Genomic DNA, 27850 nt, shown 5'->3' with positions numbered 1-27850 from the left:
GCCCGAGCGGGGCGCCTGCCCTCGGGGCCGCGGGGGGCGGAGGTGGGGCTCGGCGCCCGGCGTCTGCGGCCCGCGCCGGCCTCAGGTAGCCGCACCTCCCGCCCCCTCGCCGCCGCCCTATAAGTTGCCCGGCGCGGACGCCGGGCCATGGGGCGCGCCCGTTGTCCCCCGCGATGGAGCCGGCCGAGGGCTCCCACCTGGACGCGCTCGCCTACCTGGAGTGCGCGATGGGCTTGCTGGGCTCCGTGCTGCTGAAGCTGGTGCGCTCGGCCTACGGGCGCTACGCGTCTCCGCGCCCCGCCTGCCGCGTGCCGGCGCGGGCCGCCTGGGCGCTGCAGGAGCTGCCCTCGCTGGCCGTGCCGCTCTGGGTGTGCGCCCGCACGGCTGCCGAGCGCCTCCGCCACGCGCCCAACCGCGTCCTCCTGGCCATGTTCCTCGTCCACTACGCGCAACGGTAACCGCGGGCCGGCCCGCGCCCCGGCGCCCTCTCCCGGGGTCCCCTCCTCACTGGTCCCCGTCCCTTCCTTCCTCCGCCCGGTGCCTCCTTCCCCGACCCTCCCTGCCGCACCTCTCCGCTCGCCCTCCCGTGCTGTCTCCCTGCCGTCCCCTCCCTGGTGTCCTCTCGGGCGCCTGGACCCCCTCTCCGTCCCTGCTGCCCTCGCCCTCTACCCCGCATCTTGCAGCTCCTTCCCCGGTGCGTGCGGACGGTTCCTTTAGCGCTGTTAGTCTGGGAGAGTGGGGGAGACGGGTAGAGAGGACTGGAAAGGGAAGAGGACTGGAAAGAAGAGAAGGGCTTTTTTGGTTTTGCAAAACTGGTCGAGAAATGGGTGTGTTACACGGTAAGACTGGTCCGTGTTCTCTTCTGTGAAGACGAGATTCTCTGACCCAAAGGTGAATGCAGATGACCTCAAATTATCTTAGGCAATGGTTTTTGGCTCCTTTTTGTGCTTTTTCCATTTTGGTCTCATTGTAGTGGGTGGAGCTGTTTTTATCTAGCCAAGTGATCACCTGCAAGATGGAAGCCTAGTTTTCTAGAACTGCATGCTTGGTGATACCCCCTTTACCATACATGGACTGCATGCACTTGAAGGCATCATGTGCAGAGACCTTCACCCCTATATTGTGCAAGGGGTCCCAAGACTGTGGGAGTAGCTTTCCAGCCAATGACCTTAAAGACATAAAATCTGTAAGGAGATTTCCAAATGTTTTGGTAATTTAAAATGGCTGTGCCTGAAATCTTCAGGTCTTCCAGTAAGTTGGGGCTCTCTCCAGCTCTTAAGTGTTGACTTTTACACAACTAAAAGAAATGGCTGAACAAAAGTTTCAACTCAAAATTTAAAATTTTTCATTCAGGGGCACCTGGGTGTCTCGGTTGAGCGTCCAACTTCGGCTCAGGTCATGATCACGGTCCATGAGTTCGAGCCCCACATTGGTGTCTGTGCTGACAGCTCAGAGCCTGGAGCCTGCTTCGGATTCCGTGTCTCCCCCTCTCCCTATCCGTCCCCTACTCACGATCTCGCGATATCCCTCCAAAATAAACATTATTTTTTTTTAATTTTCATTCAGAGTTCAAACAGCTGCATAGTTTAAAAGGACGTTTTCGGCATCTGAGAGAGCTGGGTTCACTTACTCTGTAACTGGGGGCAGTTGACTTGACCTCTCTCATTTTGGGTCCCACCTCACAACACCTACTTGATAAATAGGAAAAAGGAAGCATCCACGTGTGCCCATCTTCTGGACTATTCTCGCTTCAGGAGTCCTTGGTTCAGTGTGTTCCCCATCTGCGTTTATGCAGGTGCTTTAAACAGGCAGAGTCAAATGTTCAACAGAGGCTTTCTGAGTCCTGTGTTCCTGACTCTCCACGATTATTCCCATAAGCAGAATTGTTGTCCGACTGCTAGTTTTCTTTTGTAACATGTTTGAGCATTATTGCAATTTGAACGTCGGTACAGTTCTCATGTCTGCCTACATTTCTCCATAAACATGCTCCATTTTTCTAATGGCCAAAAGCAAGTTCTGGGGTCAGACTGCTATGTGGTCGGGTCAGATCCCAACCACATCACCGGGGGACATGGGTTAAGTTACAAAGCTGTTCTGCATCAGGTTTCCCATCAATGAAATGGGCACAGTGATGGTGCCAGCCCGCGGGACCGGCATGCATTTAAATAAAGACAACTCCATAAAATGCCTGCACAGTGCTGGCAAATCTAAATGCTCAGTAGACAGCAACCCCGTTCCATATGACTGTGCAGATGGGCACATGTACTCCAGATATTGTTCGTGGATGCCTGTGGCCAGTCTCAAGTACCAACAAGAAGTTTCTGAAGACGTGACACTGAAAATGTGTAAAGGGAACACTTTACAAAACTTTGAAAGCCTGTGTTGAGCTTTTTAACTTAAAACATTATGTTCAATTGTTTCTGAACTCACTGTAGTGGGAAACTGGTTGAATGCAGCGTCCCCCCTGGGCCAGAGTCACCTTGAGCATGACAGAGCTTGACTAGACCATTCACATAGGGGAGGCCACTGAGACTCAGAATTTGGGTGTTTTACCAGAGGCTATTGGACAAGAGGGTGTTGAGACTAAGCCCTGATTCCAAAAACAGTGGTTTTAAAAACGACTCCAGAGAATTTGCTAGGTCAGGCATGGGTTTTTAACCGGCTGGGCTATTTCTTTTTCTTTTTTTCTTTTCTTTCTAAAGTTCATTTATTTTTGAGAGAAAGAGACAGACAGAGCATGAACAGGGGAGGGGCAGAGAGAGAAGGAAACACAGAATCCTAAGCAGGCTCCAGGCTCTGAGCTGTCAGTACAGAGCCCGATGCGGGACTCGAACTCATGAGCAGTGAGATCATGACCTGAGCTGAAGTCAGATGCTTAACTGACTGAGCCTCCTGGGCACACCCCGACCCCCCCACCCCCCGACTTTGTTTTTATGTTTATTTGAGAGAGAGAGAGAGAGCGAGCACGAGCCGGGGAAGGGCAGAGAGAGGGAGACACAGAATCTGAAGCAGGCTCCAGGCTCTGAGCTGTCAGCACAGAGCCCATATTTTCAAGTCCTACATGTTATAGTACATCTATAGCCTGTGGGTTTTGGGACATTTGTTTTCGAATAGGGAAGATCGACATTTTCCATTCTACTCAAGCAACTAATTTATTAAACGGTCATTTGACCTAAGCGAGAGCTCGGAACAGAAACGCAAACAGCATTTAGCACTTGTTGTAAAGCATCCGGCCAACCCAGCCAGCATTTGTGCAACCCCGCCATTTGCACGGGGCCCTGCCCAGGACACAGGACTGAGGAAGACCAGACACTGTGAGCTGCGGAGGCCCTATGCTGAGCTCTGAGATCACCCAGGAGTGAGGCAGGGCCCTGCCCCAGGGAAGTTTTAGCCACCTGAAGGAGTGGGGAGGACCAAAGGCAGGTGCAGAGGCTTTCCCACCGTCAATGGGAAAGGGGGTGTTTGCTTACAGGAGAGGGGCAGCCCATGTGTCTTCATGCATTTATTCGGCACACGTTTCTGAAGATTGATTAACATACCTGGCACTATACTCGTTACTGGGGATGTAGAGACAAGAGACTTCCTTAAGGAGTGCAGGAACGCAAGACAGAAGAATCTACAGGATCTTCTTGGCAGAAGAGTCAGAGAAGGAGGGGAAGAGGGGATAGGTGTGGGAAACAACGTCCCGGGGCCCTGAGCACTTCCCCCATGGGCAGGAAAGGACATTTGTAGGCGCATTTTTAATCCATGGCAGACAGCGGTTACAGTGTGCACCTGAGTCCCGTCTGCACTGAGCTCCCACGCTGATCACAGGGCTTCTGGGTCCTTGAGGGCTCGGGTGGTATCTTCTCACACCACCCTTGGTTTTGCTGTGCGTGGAGCGGTGCCTGGGGTCCTGCAGGCAAGCGCGCGCTGGCCATTGGCAGTGGTTCCCTGCGGGCACTCACCAAGCATCCGTGCGTCTGCAGAGTCCCTGGGTACGGCCCTCGGCCCTCCTGTTCTGCTGCTCTCTCTCCTGCCAAGCAGGTTTTTTCAGTATTCACTGAGCCAAGGCTGCCCTTGCTCATGAACTTCTGCTTCCCACGAGGCAGTGAGTTAGTGAATGAGGGAGTTGCTGGATTTATTCATTCGCTTGCCCGTTTAACCGTTGTCAGGAAGTCCCACTTGAGCACATGGCTCTGGTTACCGCCGAGGCCCCAGTGACCACCTTTACCCTGAGGCAGAGGGAGAGAGCTGGATGGCCCCCGGAGGGCAGACTTTCAGATGCCCACAAGGCCCTCGTCATCCTAACACCCTCCCCCGAGGTCTGTGCCCAGCCAGATCTGTGACCTTGCAGGACCTCGATTCTGTTGTTAACCCCTGATTGTGATCCCCAAAGAATCTCCCCTACATCGACTCATCCTTTCTCCTGTTCTGTTCTGCTGGTGGCCCCCTGGGGAGAGCCAGGCCCTAGCCTCACTTTTAAATGTGGCATATGCTGGGGCGCCTGGGTGATTCAGTCGGTTAAGCATCCAGCTCCGGCTCAGGTCATGATCTTATGGTTTGTGGGTTCGAGCCCCGCGTCGGGCTCTGTGCCGACAGCTCAGAGCCTGGAGCCTGCTTCAGATTCTGTGTCTCCCTCTCTCTCCCTGCCCTCCCCAGCTGGCACTCTGTCTCTCTTTCTTTCTCAAAAATAAATACACATTTAAAAAATAAGTAAATAAAAGTGGCATATGGCGTGTGTGATGTTGGAAGATGTCAGGAAACACTGGAGGTGGGGGATACACCGAACCCCCGGCCCTTGCCTTGTGGACGCCAATAATTTGAGAGAAAAAAACCTTTTATACAAAAGTATAGAATTACAGGTAGTGAAATATTCATCGTGTCTGTAACCTTGCCTTAAAAGCGCACAGAGCTTAATTAAGTACGTGGCCTTATAGGGATCTGTGCAGTTCGTTGCAAAAGAGTGTTACAGAGGGAAAAAAAAAAAAAAAAACCCCAAACAGGAACAGATCCACATCCTGGAGGTGCTGTAGAATTCAGTGACGTCGAATTGTTGAGAAAAAAAAGTGGTGACAGCCTGTTATTAAAATTAACAACCATTCTCAGTTTTAAACGTCTAAAATGATTAAGTCGACCGTTACCTAAATGGCTGCCAAATCACCAAAAGAAGGGGTGTTTTATTGTACCTGGGACATGATGTCCAATTGCTTTTATTTCGAGAGTCAAATCACTTGCTGGATGAACATGCTGTTTCTCTTTGCAAAAATAACTACATGTTGTTATTCTAGTTTGCTGGGAAAACATTTCAGGAGATAATTCTCACAGTTCAGTTTGTGAATTACGTGGTCCCACAGCTCATATCTGGATTCGGAAACCTGAAAATCGGGGCGCCCCGGTGGCTCCATCGGTTAAGCGTCTGACTCTTGATTTTGGCTCGGGTCATGATCTCAAGTTTTGTGGGTTCGAGACCCCCGTCGGGCTCCCGGCTGGCAGCACGGAGTCTGCTTGGGATTCTCTCTCTCTACAAATGAACAAATCAATAAAACTTTAAAACTATTAAAATAGTAAATAACTATGTCTGAAAAGAAACATTTAACATTTTAGAAACCTGAAAATCGTACCTTAAAAGTTTAAAGGATCGTGATTCCAAGTTGTTGCCCAAGTGTTGACGTCTGATGGGGATGCTTTCCCTCAGGTATTTCTCCCTCCGAGCAGACCACACCTAGCACACGGGCGTGGAGTTACTGACCAGTGAGTTGGGTTTCGTACGGCATCAGTCTCTCTGGCTCGTAGCCCAAGAAAACACTCCATGCAGCACAGGGCTTGAGAGGGCAAGGAGCACGGAGCTCTGGTCACCACTGTGCAGCAAGCACAGTGACACAGGCTAGCTTTGGTGACCTTTGTCCTTGTTGGTAATCCATTTCCCTTCCCAGGTGTTTACAGAATACTTTCTGTTTTCCTTAACATCCGGGAACTTACCTGCAGACACTCTGCGTGTCTACTTGTAGTTAATTTTGCCCGATCCTCCCCGAGCTCTTCCGATGGCGATCACAGACCTTCAGCCTGGGAAGCCTCATTTCTCTCCCTCTGACTCCTCTGGTCTGTTCCAAACGTATGAGGGGCCAGGACTTGCAATCCATGCTGGTATCACATGCAAATAAACCTGCACTCGAAGTATGTGCTCCTTGTAGAAGACTTAGAATCGAAGGAAGCAATTAAAAACGACTTGAAATTGCATCACTTAAAACGCTGACAGAAGTCTAGTGTATCCTTTTCCCCCGTCTGCCATTGTCTTTAGGAGGTTTGGGGTTGTCTTTTCAAAGCAGTAAGGATGTATACAGGCATAAACACACAATCTTGTTACCCCCTCCCTTTGTCAGTCAGTATAATAACGGCAGTGTCCTTCTGGCTCAGTAGAAACACTTAACGAAAACGACCATGTCATGTGCCGCGGGGTGGCCAGGCAAGGACGGCCCTGGCACCCCGGTCCTGCTTCTCAGTGTGTCCTGTGGATGCAGTAGATAGAACACCTGGGAAGGTGACATTGCCTGAGTGGGTCTGTCACTGAAGTCACCGTGCTCCTCTGAGCCCCCCGGGTCCCGATCTGTTAAATAGGGTAATAGTAACAGGTTTGAAGTGTTAAAAAAAAAAAGCATGTTGTATAGGATTAGGAGTTATTAGGAACATTTCACCGGGAACAGTGAGAAACACGTACATCATGCTCTGTGCCCAAGCCTGTAAACGCGCCCAAGTGGGGGACAGTCAGGAGCCCCATAGAGATTCTGAAAGCTCCCTGTCCAGCCCCCTCGTCAGACGTGTCCCACAGCCCTGGTGGCCCGACAGCCACAGAGATGTGCACGTTTCCGGGGCTAAACACAACTTGATGGAAAGTAAGTACTGTTTCTTTACGCGGGACAGAAAGAAAGAAAATAAATAGGATATTGTTACATGGTGGATGGAGAACAAAGCATCAGATTCAGTCCCACACTCCATCTGACGAGTTGGAAAACAGAATCTCTTTGTAGCTCCCTGGGACCTTACCGTTTCATATCCTTTAGCTCATTGTCAGAACCGAACGAGGATTTGTGTAACACATCACCGAAATAAAGTATTTTTAAGTCTGAGCACGCCACAGTTTGTCTTGCAGATGATTTCGGTGTTCAGGGATTTTCAATTTCTGACTTCATACCTCTTCTCGAAGAGGGGTAGTGTTCATTCCCCACGGTTCCTGCGGAAGGGTGCTTGTGCACGCAGATGAGACACCACGTGAGGGCTGTTGACACGCGGGCCTGTCATCACCGAGGTGGCCTGGGCTCCAGAGCACCGGCTCGCGACAAGTGCCGTGTGGCTCCACAGGTGTCCACCTTCCTCACTGAGCCCGGCCCCACATCTTAAAAGAGATCCTACGCCATGATAAGCCACCTGGGGTCCACTGCAACCCTTGGTTTGCCCTTGTCCGTCTAGAGACTAGATGAAGGTTCGGATAAAATTCATGCCCAGAAGCCCCCGCACCCTCCCACCATTTTGGTTCCTAGTGGGCCCAATTCAAAGAAACCCTTTAGGGGCCCCTGGGTGGCTCAGTCGGCTAAGCGTCTGACTTTGGCTCAGGTCATGATCTCGAGGTTCATGAGTTCGAGTCCTACATCGGACCCTGTGCTGACAGTGCAGAGCCTGCTTCAGATCCTTTGCTCCCCGTTTCAAAAATGAATAAACATTTATTTAAAACAAAAACAAAGGAAACCCTTCCTGACATGCTGCATGGACTTCCAAGGCAAAAGAAGTAAAGCTGAAAGGAATAGCCTAAAAGGAGAAAGACAATCCAAAAACTACCAAGATCGAGCAGAGTGGTCTGCCTGGGAAGGTGTGTTGCATCTGAAGACCTCAGGGCCAGGAGCACTTGACCCACGCTGGTGCACGGAGCCTTTCGGAAGGCGGCGGGGGGAGGAAGATGTTATCTCCCCGCTTGAGGTCTGAAGGCATAGGCCGCATCGCCTGAGCCAACGTGTTCTCCTGACCTCGGTGGTTTTATGGCCAGGCCTGTGGACGTCCGGGTCACTGCTGTCCCCTCAAGGGCAGAGATAAGAGAAACAGGAGAGGTCTGTGTCGACCTTTCTGAGGCCCTATTTCCAGTCCTTGCCACTTTTCTGAAATTCACCTTCTTTGAGACTAGAGAGAAGTGAATCCTCTCCCTGGGTCCTTTACGCACGTCCTTTCTGGGCTCCCCCAGGACACTCTCTGGAGCAGATCGGTGCGACTCTCTCTCCCAATGCGTAGCTGAGGACACAGGCGTGCTGTCCCCACCTCGTGGCCCAGACGGACCCCAGACCCAAGGGGCTGGCTGCCTGCAACCTGAGTCCTGGGGTGTGGAGGAAGCGAGCTTTCTGAGGAAGGCAAAATGACGTTTCCAGAGTGTAACTCCTATTTTCATTTCAGTTGGAGGTCAAAACTGCTTTTTCAGAAAGGGCCAGATAGTGCTTTTTCTAAGCTTTATGGACCAAGGGACAAAGTAAGGGATATTGAGAAAGAGATATTTCACAAGACGTATACTTGTAAAATTCACGCTCTGTTACCTTAGTGTAATTTTTGTAACACAGGTGTGATGGGAAGCATGGAATTCTTTATTTGGTGGGGGGGGAGGGGTCACATTCCCTTTTTTGGCCTCAGAGTCAGTGTGCATGCTTCCCAATACCCACAGTAAGCATTCACCCCTTACTGCTGATGGGCAATGAGACTTTAGCTTTGAAAATGTCTTCACGTGTGTGGGTTCTACCAAATATTAATTTCAGTCCACAAGTTTCTCACTTTATTTATTTAGAGAGTGAGTGCACACGAGCAGGGGGGAGAGGGGCATAGAGAGAGGGAGGGGGAGAATCTTAAGCAGGTTCCACGCTCAGCATGGAGCCCGACACGGGACTCGATCCCATGACCATGAGATCCTGACCTGAGACAAAATCAAGAGGCGAAATAACACTTACCTGACTGAGCCACCCAGGCGCCCCGACAAGTTTCTGATTTTAATTTAATGTATTCAGATTGCTCGAAAGGCATCTCTGGAATTCTAGACTCTTCTGCCGAGGGTTGTCCTTCCGAATTCTAGATTCTTCTGCTGAGGTTTGCCCTTCCATGCGTCATTACATCGTAGATGAGTCTCTTCCACTTGGCTGGTGGAAGCTCCTCAATTATACAGTGAAATAGGTTTTGAAATGTTCAAAACACACTGGATTTCTAAGCTCTGGTTTGAGCTGAGAAATCACATCCATTTCAAGTTTCTGTGAGAATGGAGATCTCGCTGCCGGTTTTGATTTCAACGGCACAGAAAGTAGTCTGGCATGACCTGTGGTTCAGACAACGTCCGTTTTTGCTGAAGTGACTAACATAGCATAGGTTTTGCACAAAAGTGATATTTTGCCTTGTAATTTTAGGTCGAATTCCCTGAGGAACACTATCAACTCTGCAGCAAAAAAGGCTAATTTCCAGAGCCCTTCGAAACGCAGTAATAGTGGTCGAGGGCCATTTTTCTCATAAAGAAAACGTTCAGTCTTGGCTCTGAACTGAAAATGGTGGTTAGGTCCAGGGAGGGACCATCAGATTCACTGCTGACACTGTTAATTCAGTCACACGCAATAGAGTTTGCCGGGAGGCGGGGGGGGGGGGGGGGGGGGGGGGGGCAAAGTACCTGATGATCCAGAGGGTGGCTTTCAACACCTGACATTGGCACGGGCTGTGTAAGTCTGCCAAGTTCGTTTCCACCCCCAGCAGCTACAACACCCTAGCAGATCCCACCACGGGTTGTACCGAGTCAGTGTTTCCTCAATGGCGGAGACACTGTCACCATCAGTTGCTGCTCGAGGACCATTTAGAGCCAACTCGGCCCCGGCCCCCACCGCTCAGCGGTACGGGCGACACCCGGGACCAGGAAGACGGCTCGCCCAAACGTTGGCCTTGATTTTGGACGGTTTGCTGAACTTCACTCCTGGCGTCCAGACTCCCGGAGCAGCCGTCCTCACCGAAGGGCGATCCCACGCTGCACGCCGTTCTGCCATCTGAACGTGCTTCTTGGCCGCAGGCGGCGAGCTCGGGGCTGGCACGCGGCTTTCCTCGGCTAACCGAAGGGGCACCGGGCAGCTTCGGTGCTTGCGGCCTCATTTGCATTTCTTCTGTAAAATTGTGTCACGCGTTTCTGTTTCCAGTTCTCCGTTTTTTTCTGACCATCGCTTTCCCGTGTGTCGGGGACAACGCGGCGGTGACCTCTTAGTCCCGTCGTGCCAACCTCTGGCGTGGTCTCCCGGAGGAGCCCAGGCGTCATTGTGAACCACACCCGCTTTGCTGTCCGGAGCAGTAATAAACTTAGCCACACTCCACCATACCTCCCGAGCACGAAGAGCCCGCTTCCTGTCTGTGCGGGACACGTGTGCGCCGGTAAGAGAATAAGGTGCGCGGTACAGGGACACAGGCGGCACTCAGAATGCCGCCACACGGTGGTCTGCGGCGCTCCGAGCAGGGACACGGACAGGTGAGGCTTGAGACGCCGCACCACAGACCGCGTGCCCCCCACCCCCTCCCCCCGTTCCCGGGTCTGCAGGCCTAGCTGGTGAGCAGCCCCAGGCACCCAAGCAAGTGACCGTGGCCGTGTTGTGGTTTGGTCAATTTTGAGGATTGTAGAGCGCGTGTAATCATCACCACGTTCAAGATACAGAACGGCTGCGTTCCCGTCAACGTCCCTGTGCCTTTCCGAAGCCATCCCCCTCCCCTGACTCCAGTTGTGCCTGTTAGAACTTCCTAAGTCTGCTTCCGTTTCTTTCCTTAAGAGATGGCTATTCAGCCTGTCGATTTCTCCTTGGGTCAGCTTTGGTCGCCTGTGTCTTTTAAGGATTTTGTGTATGCTGTCCAGATTGTCACATTTATTGGCATAAAGTTGTAGATGATAGTTCTTTACTATCCTCTTAAGGCCCATGGGATGTGTAGTGACGGCCCCTTTCGGTGTATTACGTATTGATGTTACAGAAGGAATTCACACTCCAGTATCGCCTCCTCTTTTCTTCACAAGGGTCACTTTCTTGTCCTTACGTTTTCTCTCCCTAAACTTTCAGTAGTGTGCTGGAACAGAGGAATGTGGCCTTTGAGTTACCTGGGTTTACACTTGAGCTCTGTGACCTCGGACCGATTGCTTAACCGCTGTGAGTCCGTTCTATCTCCCTACCCTCCCCCCACCCCCACCAAGAAGGTGTAATGGTGTTTCCTGTGCGGGTGTCTCTGAGTGCTGTGAGTGAGGTGGTGAGTGCTCAGTGAATACAGCCACTGTGCTGACTGATGACATGATGGTGTCCCCACATCCCACTGCTCAGACTAGAGCAAGGGAGGATCGTGCACATTCCGAGAGCCTCTGGAAGCCTTTGGTTCTCTCTCAGCGTGTCTGTTTCCCATTCTGTATCATTAGAATCCTGAGTTTGCGCACCGTGATGAGCATTACTGGAACATGGTGAATTCTTGATTGAGGAATTCTGCTTTGAACATAGTAAATGAGGACCAGTAGTACTGACGATGACTTGTGTACAAGGAAGGAAGCAAGATGAAAAACCCAAGACTTTAAAGAGAATTGTGGAAATGATGTTCTGGACCATCGGTCTGTGTTTTATTTAAATTTGTTTCTGTTTCATGTTTCCTAAGGTCCTTGATTTTCCCGTTTCTCATCCGAGGAGGAAAGCCGATGCCCCTGTACACGTGTACGTTGGCGTTCATGTTCTGTGTCTATAACGGCTACTTGCAGAGCAGATATTTGAGTCAGTATGCGGTGTATGCGGATGACTGGGTCACTGATCCCCGATTTCTAGTAGGTGAGTGTCGCCCCGGTGACGCATTCTGTCGTTCGAGTCATAACTCGGATTGTAACGTCCCGGTGGCTCCTAGATAGAAAGCCCACGCTTGTGGAGTGAGAGAAAAGTCTGTGACGGTCCATGACCTGGCGGCAGGGAGGCCGAGCGCCGGAGGGAGAGTCAGGCGGTCCCAGCAGCAGCATGTGACACAAATGCCTGGTACCATCGCCCTCTCGGCACTAAAAGCACAGATACCTGTCCCTAAAGCGAGCCTGAAAATAGCAGCGGGCAACAGGCTCCAGCAGAGAGAACAGCAGACTACGACTGTGGGGCGTGGACGCTAACTGGCCATGTCATCCAACAGAGTCGTCAAATCAAGCCTCCCACGGTTTCCTCCAGAACACGAGAAGTCAGACCGGGTCGCCTTCCAACGAGGCAGGAAGAGTTTTCTGATTATACTAACTTGAATAAACTCTTAGGTTTGTGAAGTTTTCAATTTTTTACCGTCCTCATCGGTGAATGTAAATTACCGTACATTTTCAAGTCCTAATTATAACCTCGTAAGTTCTGAGCCAAAAGGAAAATAAAACAGCAGCAAAAAGATTGGCAAGCGTGTGAAAGAATACGTCCTCTCGAGGCTCTTGTGTATAAGGAGATTGCTTCTAAGTTTCAGAGCGCCCCGTGGCTCCCGGCTCCAGCCCCGTGACACGGCCTTCCCCTGTCCGCTGGCCTCTGTCTGCGTGAATGTCTGATCACGGAGAGCCTCACGCTGGGGCGCTGCTTTGTTGATGACGAGGCGTGTTTATGTTTCTCAATCGTATTTTTTTCTGTGAGTTGAAATTCTTGCTCATCATGCCTGGGCATCATGGCCGTGGGCGTGTGCCCCCCCCCCCAACCCCGCCAGATGAAGGATGGGCAAGAGAGTCCCCAAGGGGCTCGGCAGCTCCACAAGCCTGTGCCTCCACGAAATGCCAGACCCAGGTTATTTTGTGGGTGCAGTGCCCCCAGATGCTTGCTCTCCTCACCCACCGTTTGACTACCTGATTTCCTTCTGCCCAACCAGCAAGAGAAGGAGGAAGAATGGGCTGTGGTCGCTGTGGTCGCCCTGTGGAGAAGATCCTGTTCTCTGCCAGGAGCCACACACATGCTTCCCGCCGCCCCACGTTCCTGAAAGGGCAGAGATTAGGGTCCTTTCACATGCGCAGGGACGATCCGATGGCTAAACACGTGCTCAAGATCTAAACTGAGGAAATAGCGGAGCCCGGGGTTCCACCATTTCACTGTCCTGGTGCCCCCAGAGCAGGCGGTGAGGGACAAGGGAAGGGAGGTTTTAACGAAGGGATACTCAAACATTTATTTGAGTTTCTCCCGCAAATCATTTCTGTGATGAGTTGTTTGGCTACTTTTGATGAACCACGGCAAAGCAAAGAATCCTCTTGGTATGTGAATTTCAGTGTCGTTTGCAATAGCAGGGCAGACAGACCCCGTCACCTGCAGGTGTCGCCGAAGCTGGTCTAAAATTAAAGACTCCACTAAATTGTCTGCAAACCTCTCAGCTTCTCTACCGTTGAACAGAAGGAATCAGAAATGAAAAAAATATATATACCGGTTGGGAAACAAACAGGGCTACTTTTTTGGTGTTATATTTATTTCATAGAGTTTATAGTTTTTGTAAGGAGATAAACATGAAATGACGTGAATATTTAGCAGCATTTATGATTCTTACCATGAAGAACTAAGCAAATAGCAATAATAGTAATATCCTAACAAAAAGTTTTTCAGAGCAGTGAAAGTGGTTAACGTAAAAGATTACATACCAAGACTTTACGATTCCTAAAAACAGTTCAATGTGTAGCTTAGATGAGCGCAAATACTAGCTTTCTTTACCAACCTGGGTGATAAAGGGAGCTTATCTCCGAGAAGAGAAATAAAGTCAAACATGGAATTGTGAGAACATAATTCTTTCTGGAACCACAAACTGCGGGACAGGTCACCTGGAGGTGACATACTGAAATGCAAGACAGGTATCGAATCGACTACAAATTTATGGATCTAGTAAGTGACTTATAATACATATTGCAAAGTTTGGTATGAACTCTGTAGAAAAACCTGCCTACAATTGGTGAAATCGGAAGGAAGACGTTTTCCAGAAAATTCCAGAAATGTTCTGGTCCTGGCTGTGGACCAGAATGTGTCACGTGTCCCTGTTGTAACTGACAGATGATTCCATGCCACTGGGATGACTGGGGACTCATTACTGACCAGGCTACTCCAGTTGTATGTTTCCTTGACAATGACTTGAACTCCACCGATAAGCACCGTCCCACCTTCGCATTTCTCTAGTGTCAGAGGGTGATCAAACTAAGTCAAGTTATTCCTTTTCTAAAACACTGTTGGGCATTTTACCTCTTCTTGTTGGAATGAAGACACATGATACTAATAAATCTCCTTTTTTTTAAATTGTTTTTAATGTTTTTATTTTATTTTCGAGAGACAGAGAGAGACAGCATGAGTCGGGGAGCGGCAGAGAGAGAGAGGGAGACACAGAATCTGCAGCAGGCTCCAGGCTCCGAGCTGTCAGCTCAGAGCGCCGGATACGGAGCTCGAACCCACGGACCGCGAGATCGTGACCTGAGCTGAACTCAGATGCCTAACCGACTGAGCCACCCAGGCGCCCCAATGAATCTCCTTTTTAAGTGATGAACAACCTCTGAAGGCTTTTCAGAGCCAGCGAGGAAACATCCAGGATGCTACTGGATGTCCAGGGAGAGCCGTGGAGCCAGCAGCAGAGGATGCGGTGGGGAGCTGGGGGTGTGACTGGCGAGTGGGCAGGTGGGTGGCGGGCGAGGCCGTGGATGTGCAGGAACCTGTTCCAACAGGGCTATAGAGAAAGAAAAGCGGAGTGCTGGAAATGAGCTACCAGGTACCACCACCCCGGGAGCCCGCGTGCAGCTAGCCCGTCGGGGGCGGGGGCAGCGCGTGCCACACGAGGAGGCCGGCCACACCGCGCGTGTTTTCCGCGAGGACTGAGTGAATCTTGTGGGCCGCCCCACGGATGGTGACGCTACCTCTCCCTGGAAAGGAGCCCTGTGCCGGGGTCCTAGGTCATGTCCAAGCATGCCAGCCCTCAGACGTGGGCCACGAGGTCCACGTGTTTAGGGCAGGTTCGATTACACAGTAGTGGTATTAGAAAAACAGAGCTCTAGGGGCACCTGGGTGGCTCCGTCGGTTGAGGGTCCGACCTCGGCTCAGGTCATGATCTCGAGGTTCGTGAGTTCGAGCCCCGCGTTCGAGCTCTGTGCTGGCAGCTCAGAGCCCGGAGCCTGCTTCGGATTCTGTGTCTCCCTCTCTCTCTGCCCCTTCCCAACTCTTGCTCTCTCTCTGTCTCTCATAAATAAATGTTAAAAAAAATTTTTTTAATGAAAAACAGAACTCTATTTAGCAGACCTAACAGCAGTGCTGTATAAATTATTTTTCTAAATGAAACATCCTATTAATTATAATGATTTTTACTGTCATTTGTGGCTAACGTGGTTTGCTAATAATGAATAGAACAGATTATAGTAACACCGTTCATTCAGGCTTGGTTTTGTGAATTTCGTAGTTTATTGATCATAATACTCTTGTGTATTTTCTTATCTTTAGGTTTCTGCTTATGGTTAATAGGCATGCTCATAAACATCCATTCCGACCATATCCTGAGGAATCTCCGGAAACCAGGGGAGACTGGATATAAGATACCAAGAGGTACGTACTGAAAAATGGAGAAGTGATTCTCAAGTCATTTCACACGATGCCTCGCTGTTGCAGTTTTGTCAGGATCCAATAACTAAAGCATAGTGTTGGCCGCAGGTTTTTGACATGAGTCACAAGTATTGATGGCAATCACTGTGACCATTGTTTTATCAGATTCTGGCTAACTGAACGGTTATTAAGGAAAAAGGAAACTAGTCCTATCTGTGCGACAGCATAGACTAGACAACCAGTCCTCTCTCCGCAAACAATTAAAATCATTGGGTAAAGGTGTTTTTTTTTCATCTTTTAAAATGCATCCACATGGTAGGATGGTAGAAAGGAAGTAATAATCATCGAGAGGGCAAAACCTGGGTGAATGTCGGAGGCCAGGGCACGTCTCGTGAGAGTCCATAACCACCAGCGGCCCCCACGTAGGTTTGTGGCCCAAACGTGCACCTCAAGCCGTGAATTAGGACCCACGTGACCCTAGGGAGGTGGTGCCTCATGCACGTAGCCTGTACAAGCCCAGATCCCTGAGGGGACCTGCCTTTAACCCAGGCCTCAGGGAGCCCGATGGACCACATGCCACACAGTAAGGGCCACACTCAAAAGTGGCAGAACCCACGAGAACATGTGCTACCACAAGATCTTAGAGTTAATAGAAACAGATCATAAAGTGATTACCTAATTGTTTAATAACTAAGAGGGATTGAACTTATGAGAAAAGGAGTAATATACGATAGAAAGAACTAAGTAGATACGAAACAGAAAGCAAGACAGCTTCTGAAACTGAAAAACGTTAAATACTCAGGAGGTAAAACTAAAATGCCAAGGGCCCATGACCAGGACTGTCTCCACCCCCAGTCTGACTTCTGGCCCCTCTCACCCGCTCTGGTCCTCCTCACGGCCCACCTCCTGCTGTATGCCACGCTTTCCTTGTGCATCACGTTGGGGTTTAATGTTCTAGAACGGGAGGCAGGGTCTTGTCCCGGTTCACCCCGAGCGCCTAGAGCAGGGCCTGGTCTGTGATGTAGACTGAAGGGTCTGTGAACATTGAGGAGGGAATGAATGAAGGAACGGAAGGAAGGAGTCTGCCCTTGAAAATTATTATTTTCTTCCACTTTGGGTCCAGGGCCCTGTACAGGTCCGTCTTCTTAAGCGGGTCCGTTAATTGTTATCCTGTGTTCTCTGTGTTTACTTGGGTGTTACCAGTGTGATTCATGAACTAGTGAAGGGATTTTAAAAGGGTAGTTTTTTATATTCAGATAAATGCATAGCTATTCATACAGGTTTATGCCACCAGAAAGTGTGGTATGAGACAGTAAAACTAGTAATGTTGGGTGTTTCATTCACTCAAATTCTCTGAGTTGTTTTTCCCGGAGTTGGATTTATGTTCTCCAGGTACGTATCCACTGCTGCCTCGTAGGTCAGTAACATATCACGTTGTCGGAAACGCCCCACTTGCCTGTGTGTCTTTGCAGGAGGCTTATTTGAATACGTAACAGCAGCCAACTACTTTGGGGAGGTGGTCGAGTGGTGTGGCTACGCCCTGGCCAGCTGGTCCATTCAAGGCGGGGCCTTCGCGGCCTTTACCTTCTGTATTTTAGTCTCCCGAGCACAGCAGCACCACCAGTAAGTTCTAAAACACTCTTGGCACATTGCGTCTGTTCTCGGGCCTCATTCTAACAATTTTCAGTTCCATCTTTGAAATGTTAACGTGCGTTTGAATTGCCAAAGCCTAGTGTATACCGTGGGTTAGCCGACCAAGCGCGAAACCACGCACACGTCCCAAGAATAACCTGTTCCGAGGGACCGACAGGTACACGTCGGCATCATTATTTGCCCCGCCCCTACTCTGAGCCTCCTCGAATTTTTGCCGCTGGGCCTCATAGTCAAGTGAAATGTCAGGCAGGGGACCCGTGGTCTGACTGGGAACCCGCGGTTTACGGTGGAGAATGCTGACCGCCAGGGACAGGGCGCAGAGGAGTGCCGTGCTCAGGAAGCCTGACTTGGCCATGCACCCGGCTCCTTCATGCAAGCGTCCTGTGCCCTGTAGCCCCGCGGTCCCTGTCAGGCTCCCGGGCTCTGTGCACCCTCGAAATCACGTTGTTTTCCAAAGTGCAGGGCCATAACCTCTATCCAGTCCCCAGAAGGGCCTGTCACCATTTGACCAACAGGAATGCATATAAAACAGTCCAAGGCTGTTAAAGCTGATGTGAACTTAGGGAGCGCCTTGCCCATCCAACACGTGAAGAGATGAGGCTCCGTGAACGAAGCCTCAGGCTTCTTGGAAGGGAGACATCTCGGGGGGCGCCTGGTTGGCTCAGTTGGTTGAGCATCCGACTCTTGATTTCAGGTCAGGATCCCAGGGTCATGGGATTGAGCCCCATGTCCGGCTCTGCACTGAGTGTGGAGCCTGCTTGAGGTTCTCTCTGTCTCTGTCTCTCTCTCTCTCTCTCTCTCTCCCCCTCTCTCTCTCTCTCCCCCCCCCCTTTGCCCCTCTTCTCTGTTCATGCTCTCTCTCTCTCAACAAAACAAAACAAAAGATTAGAAGGGAGAGATCTCGGGCCTTCCCCTGATGCCACAGCGATGATGGAAATATGGCACAGGCACTCACCCTGGTGCCCACGTCGATCGCTCGTGCCCTCCGAGCTAGACAGGGCGCTGCCCTGCTTCCCTGGCTTCATTCACCCAAAAACATTTCCTGGAGGCCTTTGATGCTGGCAGTCATCCGTAGAGATGCAATGTTGTCTTCCTTCATGGCGTTTGTCACCGCTTGGGAATGAGGAAGAAGGAAAAAGCCAACAGAAGAATAGATTGGTATCATGGCATAGTGGAAAACACACAGACTTTTTAGAGCCAGAATTCCCAGGTTTCTTTCCAGGCTCACCACGTATTTAAAGATGCAGAGGATTATTACCGGAGACACTGACGAGAACGGGCAGAACCGGACTGTCGGTTTAGCTAATATTTGTGGACATTACCCCAGAAGCATGCGAGTTGAGATCGTAGGAGCACTACCCCACGTGGCCAGGTGCTCCGTTGTGCCCCATACCGACAGCAGGGACCTGGGCCCAGGACCCGTCTTCATCCAGAGCTGCTGAGAAGGACGGGGGCAGAGAAGAGCCCCCACCATGGAGGGCTCAGGAGGGGGACGCACTGTGAAAAGTGGCCAAAAACAGGATGATTTGCTATGATGGCTTGAGTTGTGTGTCCCCCTCCCCGAAATAGGTTGCCATCCTGACCCACGAGAGTGACCTTATTTGGCAATAGGGGTCGTCACAGATGTACTTCATTAAGGGGAGGTCACACTGGAGTAGGACTGGTGACTTTACCAGGAGGGAAGTCAGGACACGCACACAGGTCACGTGAAGACATGTGGACGGCCGTGGGGGAGTGCAGGCAGGGGATGCCCTGACACCACGAACTGAGGCTGCCAGAAGCCGGAAGCTGGAAGAGGCAGAGCTTGGGAGGGAGGACAGTCCTGCCCACCGCTCCACCTCAGACTTCTGGCCTCCGGACCGGGAGAGAATACATTCCTGTTGCTTGAAGCCCCCCAGGGTGTGGTCCTTTGTTACAGAAGCCCCAGGAAATGGGACACCAGCCTTTCAGCCATTTAAAATCAATTGGGCCAGAACTGAAGGCAACACGTGTGAGTTCTGAAGCCCTCCTTCCTCCTCTGCAGACGATGCCACACCAGGATGCCTTCAGATCTCGTGCTGATGCAGAATGCGTCTTTCGTAGAAAGCATTTCGTAGAAAAATAACAGTGACCACAACAGTCAGTGGATCTTGGCCCAGCCTGATGGTCCTGTGTTGCTGGGGACCTCTCCTCCCCTCCTCCCCTCCTCCCCTCCTTGTTCCTCCTCTTCCCCCCTCCTCTCCTCCTTCCTCCTCCTCTTCCCTTCCTCCTCCTCTCCCTCCTTCTCTTCCTCCTCCCTCCTCCCCCCTCCTCCTATCCCTCCTCCCCACTCTGCTCCCCCTTCTCCTCCACTCCTTCCCCTCCTCCTCCTCCCACTCCTCCTCCTCCCGCTCCTCCTCCTCCCTTCCTCCTCCTCCCCCCCTTCTCCCCCTCCTCCCCTCCCTCCTTCTCCCCTGGCAGGGGCCCGAGACCACCTTCTCATGAGCAGCATCACCTCTGGAGGAAGATGCTATTCTTGAATGTTTGTTACATTAGACAGTAAGAAGCAAATATTGGCTAGTTTCTAATAGTAGAAGCACATGAGATAATACTGATATTTTAAGAAATTGGATCAGAGGAAGATTGAACAAAGAGCATGCCAAGTCAGTTGTAAAGATGTTTTCTCAAATGAAAACAGGAAAATCTCTCTTCAACATTTGAATAGGAAACATATAGAAACAGAAATAAATCATTTCATTTTCCAAATGAAAGTCTAGGGTACTAAAAACCCAAATGTATTCTTGGCGGAAAGCTTCATGAGTTGAAAGGGCTCTTTTTCATTCATTCGCTACTTACATTGATGTCAGTGCAAACCCGATTTTAATTGCTGAAAAACTAATGAATTCAGCTTAGTGGCAGTATGTTCAGAAATGTTGGATTTATAAGCTGAGGACAAAATAAAAGCTATCCTTTTTTTTCCTTTAATAATCCAATGAACCCAGCTAATTAAACTAAAAGAAAACAATCCATGGGGCCCTTCCGAGCACTGTATTTGATTTATTATAATGTTCTCAAAGCAGTATTTTACTAAACGAATTTATTTCTATAATTAGATGTGAGGGATTTAAATTCACAGATAATTTACCGATAATTAAGCTCTAGGTCGGAAACATCGGGTCAGCTGTGCCGAGTTGCTAGCAAACTGTTTTGAGGGCAAAATGTCAAGGAATTAGAAAGACGGCTGTTTTCATACCGTTCTCTTCCCCGCCAGCCCCTAGCAGCCGTGCTCATTAGTGGAGCGACGTTCTTGGTGCCCAAGCTTCTGCCGCGTCCTGCCAAGTGTGCTAGCCTGTGTGCAGATGTTTGCTTGTTCACACCAAAGTCCTGCAAGTTGGAGGCCAGCCGTCGAGGGCAGCCTTGGAGAAGGGACTCTGTTGAAATAAAATAAATATGCAGTGTTTCCCCAATAAGTTTTTTTTTTTAATGTTTATTTATTTTTGAGAGAGAGAGAGAGAGACAGACTGCAAACAGGGGAGGGACAGAGAGACAGGGAGACACAGAATCCAAAGCAGGCTCCAGGCTCCGAGCTGTCAGCACAGAGCCCAACTCAGGGCTCAAACCCACGAGCTGTGAAATCATGACCTGAGTCGAAGTTGGACTTTGAGCCGCCCAGGTGCCCTCATCCCATTAAACTTAATGTCACTTAGAAAAATGAAGTCAGCACGTCTTCAAGACACTATGACAGACGGCATAATGACCTAAACATATAAGGACACACCAGAATATGTTTATGAAAGACTTCCTCTCTCCCAGCTCCCATCACCAGACTTTAACAGAAGCCATGACTTGTGAGCACTTGGAGGACGCTCCCTGTCTTGTCAGTGGCCTATGTCCACCAGGGGAAGACTTGTTCGAGAGGAGCTTGGGGACACTTTGGCTGTTTGTGAGCCGGAAAAACAGTCAATGCTTTAAAGAATAAACTTAGTAGACGCCAAATGTGATGCAGTGGGCATCCGTTCGTCAGGGGCATCTCACTTTCCACCCTAGTTCGGGCTCAGCGAGAATAAAATCAAGACAAAAAATTCATGTCGGTGTCACCTAAGCGACACCTTCGATTCTAGGGACAGAACAACAAGGGAGAAAAAGAGTAGAAATGGTGCTTCCCTCCCTTTAAAAAGACTGATACATACGCACGTCTATGTATCTTAAGATACAGTCTCTCGAGGTGGATTTAAGATCCCAGGGATGTACGCGAATGAGAGAAGCTGAATCATTTTAACAAAGTAAATTTTATTTCTATATGATGGTTTCTGTGAGATGAATTTAACACATTTGACAAACCCGTCCTCATCGGGGGAGAAAAGTCTGACGCAGTCCGACGTCATACGGAGCTCAGCCGTTCATGCGACAATCCCGTGGGCGTGCGTGGGCCTCGCTGCCCTGGTTTGGCGGATTTTGAGCTGCCCTTTGCTCCCGTGCGCAGTGCGTGGCGCTGCTGAAGGTCCCGGGTCCTAGCAGGCCTGGTCCGTTCGGCTTCTAAATAACGTAGATTTCTCGCAGATCTAGAGGCCAGAGGTCTGGGGTCAGGGGCCAGGATGGTGGAGTTCTGGTGAAGGCCACTCTGGGTTGCGGAGGGTACCCTCTCTCTGTGCCCTCACGTGATGGGGGTGGGGGGTGGGGGGGGACCGGAGGACAGGATCCCATTCCTGAAGGCTCCACCTCCCAAAGGCCCCACCCCCTAATACTGCCACAACAGGCACTGGGTGTTTAACATATGAATTTGAGGGGGCGGGGGACATGTGCAAACGGTGGCACAGGCCCGCAAGAACCTCTGTAACCAGAGAGCATGCGGCACCTTTTCCCGTACTTGGCGTTGCAGTCGTGAGCGTCCCACGCTGAGGGGCAGGCGCCCTTGTCTCCAGGCAGGTCACTGATGTGGAAGAGAAGGGCTGTGACCGTGGCCTCGCGACAGAAGTGACGCCTGCTCCAGAGTCCACCCACCAGCTTCCCACTCGGTGGCTTTCCGGCCGTTGAAAGCGCACCCAGCAGGCAGACACGCTGGGGCTCCCCGTTTGCAGACTGAGTGTGAAACTTACCTGAAACCGGCAGATTTTGCCGATTCCCTGGCCACTGGCTGTTGCCACCTGTTTCTGCCCTGTAAACAAATAGTCGCTTTCCACCATGAGTTTATCTGTTGTGCTTATGGAAACTCCTTCTCTTCTGCCCATTTCTCCATCTCCTCAAGTTACTTGAGGTTTTCACTCCATCCACTTAGCCGCCACCCTCCCCAGCCAGCCAGCACCGCGGAACCAACGGGCGTCAGCCTGGTTGGTGTCATTCATACCAAAGCTGAAAATACCTGTTTGTTCCGAGTGCAGGGTCCCGTTGCGTTCTCCCAGCTTTGTCTGAGAGCCCCCGGGCGCGTGGCTGGGCGCACATCTCCCCCACCCCGGTCTGGAGGCACGGTCCTCTCCTGGGGAGACTTCCTGCGGGAATCTGAGTCACCACAAGTGCCGGTCCTCTGCCCCAGTCTGCATGCTCCTGGGGTCTGCAGACCTTGCCCCCCCTCCCCCCCCGCTGCATTGATCGGCACCCTCACACGCCAGTAACCTTCGTGGCCAGCATGAATCCTGCTTTCGCGACACAGGCAGAATCAAACTGTGCACCTGAAATGCTGAACTTTTTATTACTACTTTTAAAAATCTCTGTACTCCTGCATAATGAAAAGTGACAAAATCATTTCCTTTTCTTAGTGTGTTTTTTTTTTTTGTGTCTGATTTTAGGTGGTACCTTGAGAGATTTGAAGATTATCCAAAGTTCAGGAAAATTATAATCCCGTTTTTGTTGTAAATTTGTTGTCAGTGGATGGTCTCCGACTTGCCACGTTTCAGTGATGTTTCTCTAGGGATCGTGTAAATGAATTGCTTTCTGTCATTTTCCTGTTCCTTCATCTGTTTCAAGATTTGCTCTAGGAATGTGTTCCTAGTAAGTGCGTAAGCTGCCTAACACCAAGCTAATGAGACTGAAATGCAGGCTGGAGTAGCGGGTTGCACGCCAGCTCGAGAATCTGCAGCTCTGGGTCATTCCCGCTGACCACTTCTCGGATTTTGGAGTCTCCTCTTTTGGCTGCATACAGCTAAGTGAGCACAAGACCAGGATTACGAGCCATTTCTGACGGCCTCCGTGGACTGAAACATGTCACTGCCCCTGTACTACCCATTCCAACCATCAGTTCAAGGCCGGAGGTGATGTCACCCCCTCCCCTGATAAAGGCAGAACTGTCTCCATGGTCCCGCTCACCCCGCTGGGTCAGCGAGGCCAGGGGGCACCCAGAGTGGTCCCAGCCCCAGGGAAACGTCCAGGCTCTCACTGGGGTGCTGTGCAGCAGAGAACTCGGGGGCAGAGAGAGGAGACACGGGGCCAGCTGAGGCCTGGACAAGAGGCCTCTGGCACCTGCGGCGTCCTGGCTCCCCGGGCGACTAGACTACAGGGCAGGGGGCTGTGTGCACTCATGTAAGGGGTAAGGCGCTCTGTCCCCCACTGAGAGGACTTCTTAGAGGCCCTGGTGGGAGCAGGGAGCCCCCTTGTGCTGATCACCACAGGCACCAGCAGTCTCTGGTTTAAGATGATTTTTCTTCCTTCCAGGTAGAACTAGCAAGTTTTAAAGCACTTTTTTCTCAGTACCCTCAGTATCCCAAAACAGTATCTTGAAACAGAATGTCTTACTCTAGATGCCCTTGCGAGGTCCGCGGAGGTAAATCATAGGAATAAAATGGACCACATACTGCCTGATATGCAAAAGATACCTCAGAAGGCTGAGAATCTGTAAAAGAAATCTAACAGAAGGCTACTAAATCTCTGGGCCGCTCTGTGAAGCTCTGATGGGACACGTGGCGGAGGTCCCCTCCTGGCTGTGGCAGCAGTGCCTCAGTGGCCGCCACCGCGTCTGTGGAGCCAGAAGCTGCAGGAGCAGGGGAGGAAGGAGGAGACTGTTCACGCTGATCCGCTGACCTGCTAGGTGGGTGGCTGGGGGCGTCCAGAGCATGCGCGGCCCCAGAGCCCCCCCATGGGCTCCCCGACCCCTCTCCTGGCTGACCTTCCCAGCCACGGTCTCGCCCCTCTCGAGGTTTTATGTAGGAGCCATGTTCTCGGTGTTAGTGATTTGTGGAGTCTTCGTTTGATTTCAGAATTACGCAGCCAACGTCTCCGATGGAACTATGCTTCGTTGTAACCGGGGACAGAACGTTTTTGAAGAGAAATTTTGGTATTCAATGCACATCGTTCCTTTTTCTGAGCCTTTTCCAATTACTTGAGAACACGAAGCAATAAATATTTTGGATCTCCTCGGGAAAACTCCAAAGTCCAAGCAAGTCACGATGGATTTGGGCTGCTGTGCTCTGGAAGGCGCACGTGGCCGGGAGAAGGACGCTAGTCTGAGAGCCAGAGAAGCTCGCTGTGATGTTTTTCTCCTTTTGTGAACGGCCCGAGCGAAGGAATGCTTGGGTTGACTCAGGCTTTGATGTGTGGTTCATGCTTTCACCCGCCCGCACTGGGTGGACGATTGATAGGAACAAATCTTCCATCTTGTCTCTCCGCCCTCCCTCCATTTCCTAAAAACTGCCACTTAGCAAATTGTCATCAATTACCGTGTTAATCATAACAAGGAGATTAATAAAATTACTTCACGCCCAGTCGTTTTGTGTTCAGGGTTACTCCAGTGTCTCGCACGTCTTCACTCCACAAACTCACGCCGTACCGTTGTGCTGAGCCCGGACACCTGCTTCTCCTCGATGTCCCCATTCCATCATGTCAGACACGATGACGCGTCTCTGGTCCTCGGCGGAGCTGAGGGACACTCTGTAAATGCCGTGCCTGCCTGTTCAGGTAGTTCTTCGGTATCTGACGGTTTGCTCATTGTGGATGACAGTGCGTCCCCAAGCACGTTTTGTTTTGTTTTGTTTTGATTTTTTTAAATTTTTTTTTTCAACGTTTATTTATTTTTGGGACAGAGAGAGACAGAGCATGAACGGGGGAGGGGCAGAGAGAGAGGGAGACACAGAATCGGAAACAGGCTCCAGGCTCTGAGCCATCAGCCCAGAGCCCGACGCGGGGCTCGAACTCACGGACCGCGAGATCGTGACCCGGCTGAAGTCGGACGCTTAACCGACTGCGCCACCCAGGCGCCCCCCCAAGCACGTTTTGTAACGAGGGTAAATGAGCACCATCGGTGTTCACGTGTTTGTCCTGCCAGCCCAGCCTCTGGGGGCATTTTGTGCATCCCTGCCATTCTCTCCGGTTGAGCTCCGGTTCTGGAGCGTCACCGTCCCACCATCCGCAAACCTGTCACGTTCTTGTTTAGCAGTACTTGAGGCTGTTGTTTCTGCTGTCGCTTGCTTCCTATAGTAACAAGAAATTCGAGAACAATGCTGAATAGTAAAGGGGATTGTCAGGATTCTTGTGCGATTTTAACAGCAGTGCCTTTCTGTGAGATTACGGTTTGGAACGTTTCTTTTATTTTCTTACTTGGTCATTGGTCTGTTTTCTACTGGAGCCAATGGAATTGTTTCTTTGCTTTAAAAAAAAAATCTGCAATATTTCTCTTGAGATTTTCAAGGGGACTGCATACACATCAGAAATGAGAAACAGGGGGCGCCTGGGTGGCGCAGTCGGTTAAGCGTCCGACTTCAGCCAGGTCACGATCTCGCGGTCCGTGAGTTCGAGCCCCGCGTCGGGCTCTGGGCTGACGGCTCGGAGCCTGGAGCCTGTTTCCGATTCTGTGTCTCCCTCTCTCTCTGCCCCTCCCCCGTTCATGCTCTGTCTCTCTCTGTCCCAAAAATAAATAAAAAACGTTTTTAAAAAAAATTAAAAAAAAAAAAAAAGAAATGAGAAACAGGGCTTTCCGTCAGGTGCAGAGGGGGAGGGCGAACTGAGAACACACCCACACGGGACGCTGATCTTGTGGGGTTTCTTCATTAAATGTTCTCTGCGTGTCCTTTATGATGGTGATTTCCTCCTCTGTGTCTCCTGACTTCCTATTTGCTTATCTTCACTGTTCTAATTTAGGGGAAATCTTTTCATCGTGCTCGTAACTGCTCGGGAGGACCACCTCCGTCATCTGTTTGCCTAGCAGGTGTATTTGTAGCTTTTAAGGCTGTGTGTTTCTGCTCCATGACACTTCCTAAGGTTTTGCAGGCTTTTTTTTTTTTTTAGACACATTAAATTACTTTTGAGAGAGGGAGAGACACAGAATCTGAAGCTGGCTCCCAGTTCCGAGCTGTCAGCACAGAGCCCGAGACGGGGCCCGAACTCACAAACATGAGATCATGACTTGAGCCAAAGTCGTTTGCTTAACCCACTGAGCCCCCCAGGCGCCCCTGCACTTCCTAGAGTTTAATGACCTTCCTATAATTATGACCCTAAATAGTCTCCAGCTGTACTTGTTAGGTTTGTCTCAATCTCACTATTTCTAGGAAATTCATTTTGGTTTGAAAGGGTGCTTTTTTTCTTCTCAACCGTTTGAGAGATTTCATTGAAACGTTTTTCTTCTTTTTCACACATGTGGATACAATAGAGATCATTTTCTGTGAAATCTCTCCCGCGCAGATTTTGAGTTTTCCTTCTGTGGCCTCAAGCTCTTAATAACAAGGCCGTTCTCCAAAGCTGATGCTGTTTGTTCTGTCGTGTGTTAATTCAGAGATATTGACCCCACTGTTAAACTTGTCTGCAACCTTATTTCTCCTCCAGGTCAGATTTCCCTTGTGTGTCTAATAGTTTTTGCTTTGTGTTTTGCTGCTGGCATTCTGCAAAACTTTTCACCCACCCTGTAATCGATGTGAGATAATCTTCCCTCTGAGTGCTGCTCTCCTGGGATCCGGCTTTGCTCCGAATACTGCCATGCTACGGCCTTCGTTGGCACTTTCACCCGGCGTTTCCCGGCCCTTCCAAGCACTCAGATTTGTTTCGTTTTCTTTAACAACACGAGAAACAGACTTGGCCGCGGAATAAGCTGGCTCAGATTCTCTCATTAACTGCGATATTGAAATGTCCTTTTATCGTGTTTTCTATTTTTAGTATTTGTAACTTCCTTTTTTAAAAAATTTTCTATGGTGACTTAGGGAAATATTTCCTTTAAAGAGGCACCCGTGTCTGACTCTTGATTTCGGCTCAGGTCACCATCTCACGGTTAACAAGTTCCAGTCTCGCATCGGGCTCCACGCTGACAGTTCTGAGCCTGCTTGGGATTCTGTCTCTCTCCCTCACTCTCTGCCCCTCCCCCTGCTTGTCTGTGCACGTGCATTCTCTCTCTCTCTCTCTCTCTCTCTCTGTCTCTCAAATACACTTTAAAAAAGGCAACATTAGGAATGGTTTTTATATTTTCAGGAGTACATTTAAACTCTCTCAATTCGGGGCGCCTGGGTGGCGCAGTCGGTTAAGCGTCCGACTTCAGCCAGGTCACGATCTCGTGGTCCGTGAGTTCGAGCCCCGCGTCGGGCTCTGGGCTGATGGCTCGGAGCCTGGAGCCTGTTTCCAATTCTGTGTCTCCCTCTCTCTCTGCCCCTCCCCCGTTCATGCTCTGTCTCTCTCTGTCCCAAAAATAAATAAACGTTGAAAAAAAAAAGAATTTTTAAACTCTCTCAATTCAAAATGATGAACTGAACACGTGCCTTTCCTCCCCCTCCCGGTCCTGAGCCGTTACAATC

At 50.5% G+C, this 27850-nt stretch overlaps 1 protein-coding gene across 4 annotated transcripts; it reads left to right on the top strand.

The window, feature by feature from the left end:
• Positions 1–40: 40 nt before the first annotated feature.
• Positions 41–24841, top strand: SRD5A1 (steroid 5 alpha-reductase 1). 4 transcript variants are annotated; one of them, XM_032594700.1, is made up of 5 exons: positions 41–454; positions 11650–11705; positions 15441–15542; positions 17012–17162; positions 22073–22601. In XM_032594700.1, exons 1-5 carry the CDS (start codon positions 174–176, stop codon positions 22182–22184), a joined length of 702 nt encoding a protein of 233 aa, XP_032450591.1. In that variant the 5' UTR covers positions 41–173; the 3' UTR covers positions 22185–22601. The 4 variants fall into 4 exon arrangements, with proteins under 4 accessions (XP_032450591.1, XP_032450580.1, XP_032450589.1 ...); XM_032594689.1 differs by having other exon boundaries at positions 46–454; positions 11650–11816; XM_032594698.1 differs by lacking the exon at positions 22073–22601 and adding an exon at positions 20422–20608 and having other exon boundaries at positions 49–454; positions 11650–11816.
• The last annotated feature ends 3009 nt before the right edge of the window (positions 24842–27850 follow it).

This window comes from Lynx canadensis, chromosome A1 (assembly GCF_007474595.2).
Source record: "Lynx canadensis isolate LIC74 chromosome A1, mLynCan4.pri.v2, whole genome shotgun sequence".
Lineage (NCBI taxonomy): Eukaryota > Metazoa > Chordata > Mammalia > Carnivora > Felidae > Lynx > Lynx canadensis.
The sequence above is the reverse complement of the archived record's forward strand: the minus strand, read 5'-3'. Positions and strand labels throughout refer to the sequence as shown.

Coding starts and splice junctions, on each gene's coding strand:
- SRD5A1 (XM_032594689.1), top strand. CDS start 174: ATGGAGCCGGCCGAGGGCTCCCACCTGGACGCGCTCGCCTACCTGGAG. Junction 11,817..15,440: donor TGATCCCCGATTTCTAGTAG/GTGAGTGTCGCC, acceptor TCTTATCTTTAG/GTTTCTGCTTATGGTTAATA. Junction 17,163..22,072: donor CGAGCACAGCAGCACCACCA/GTAAGTTCTAAA, acceptor CCTTGTCTCCAG/GCAGGTCACTGATGTGGAAG.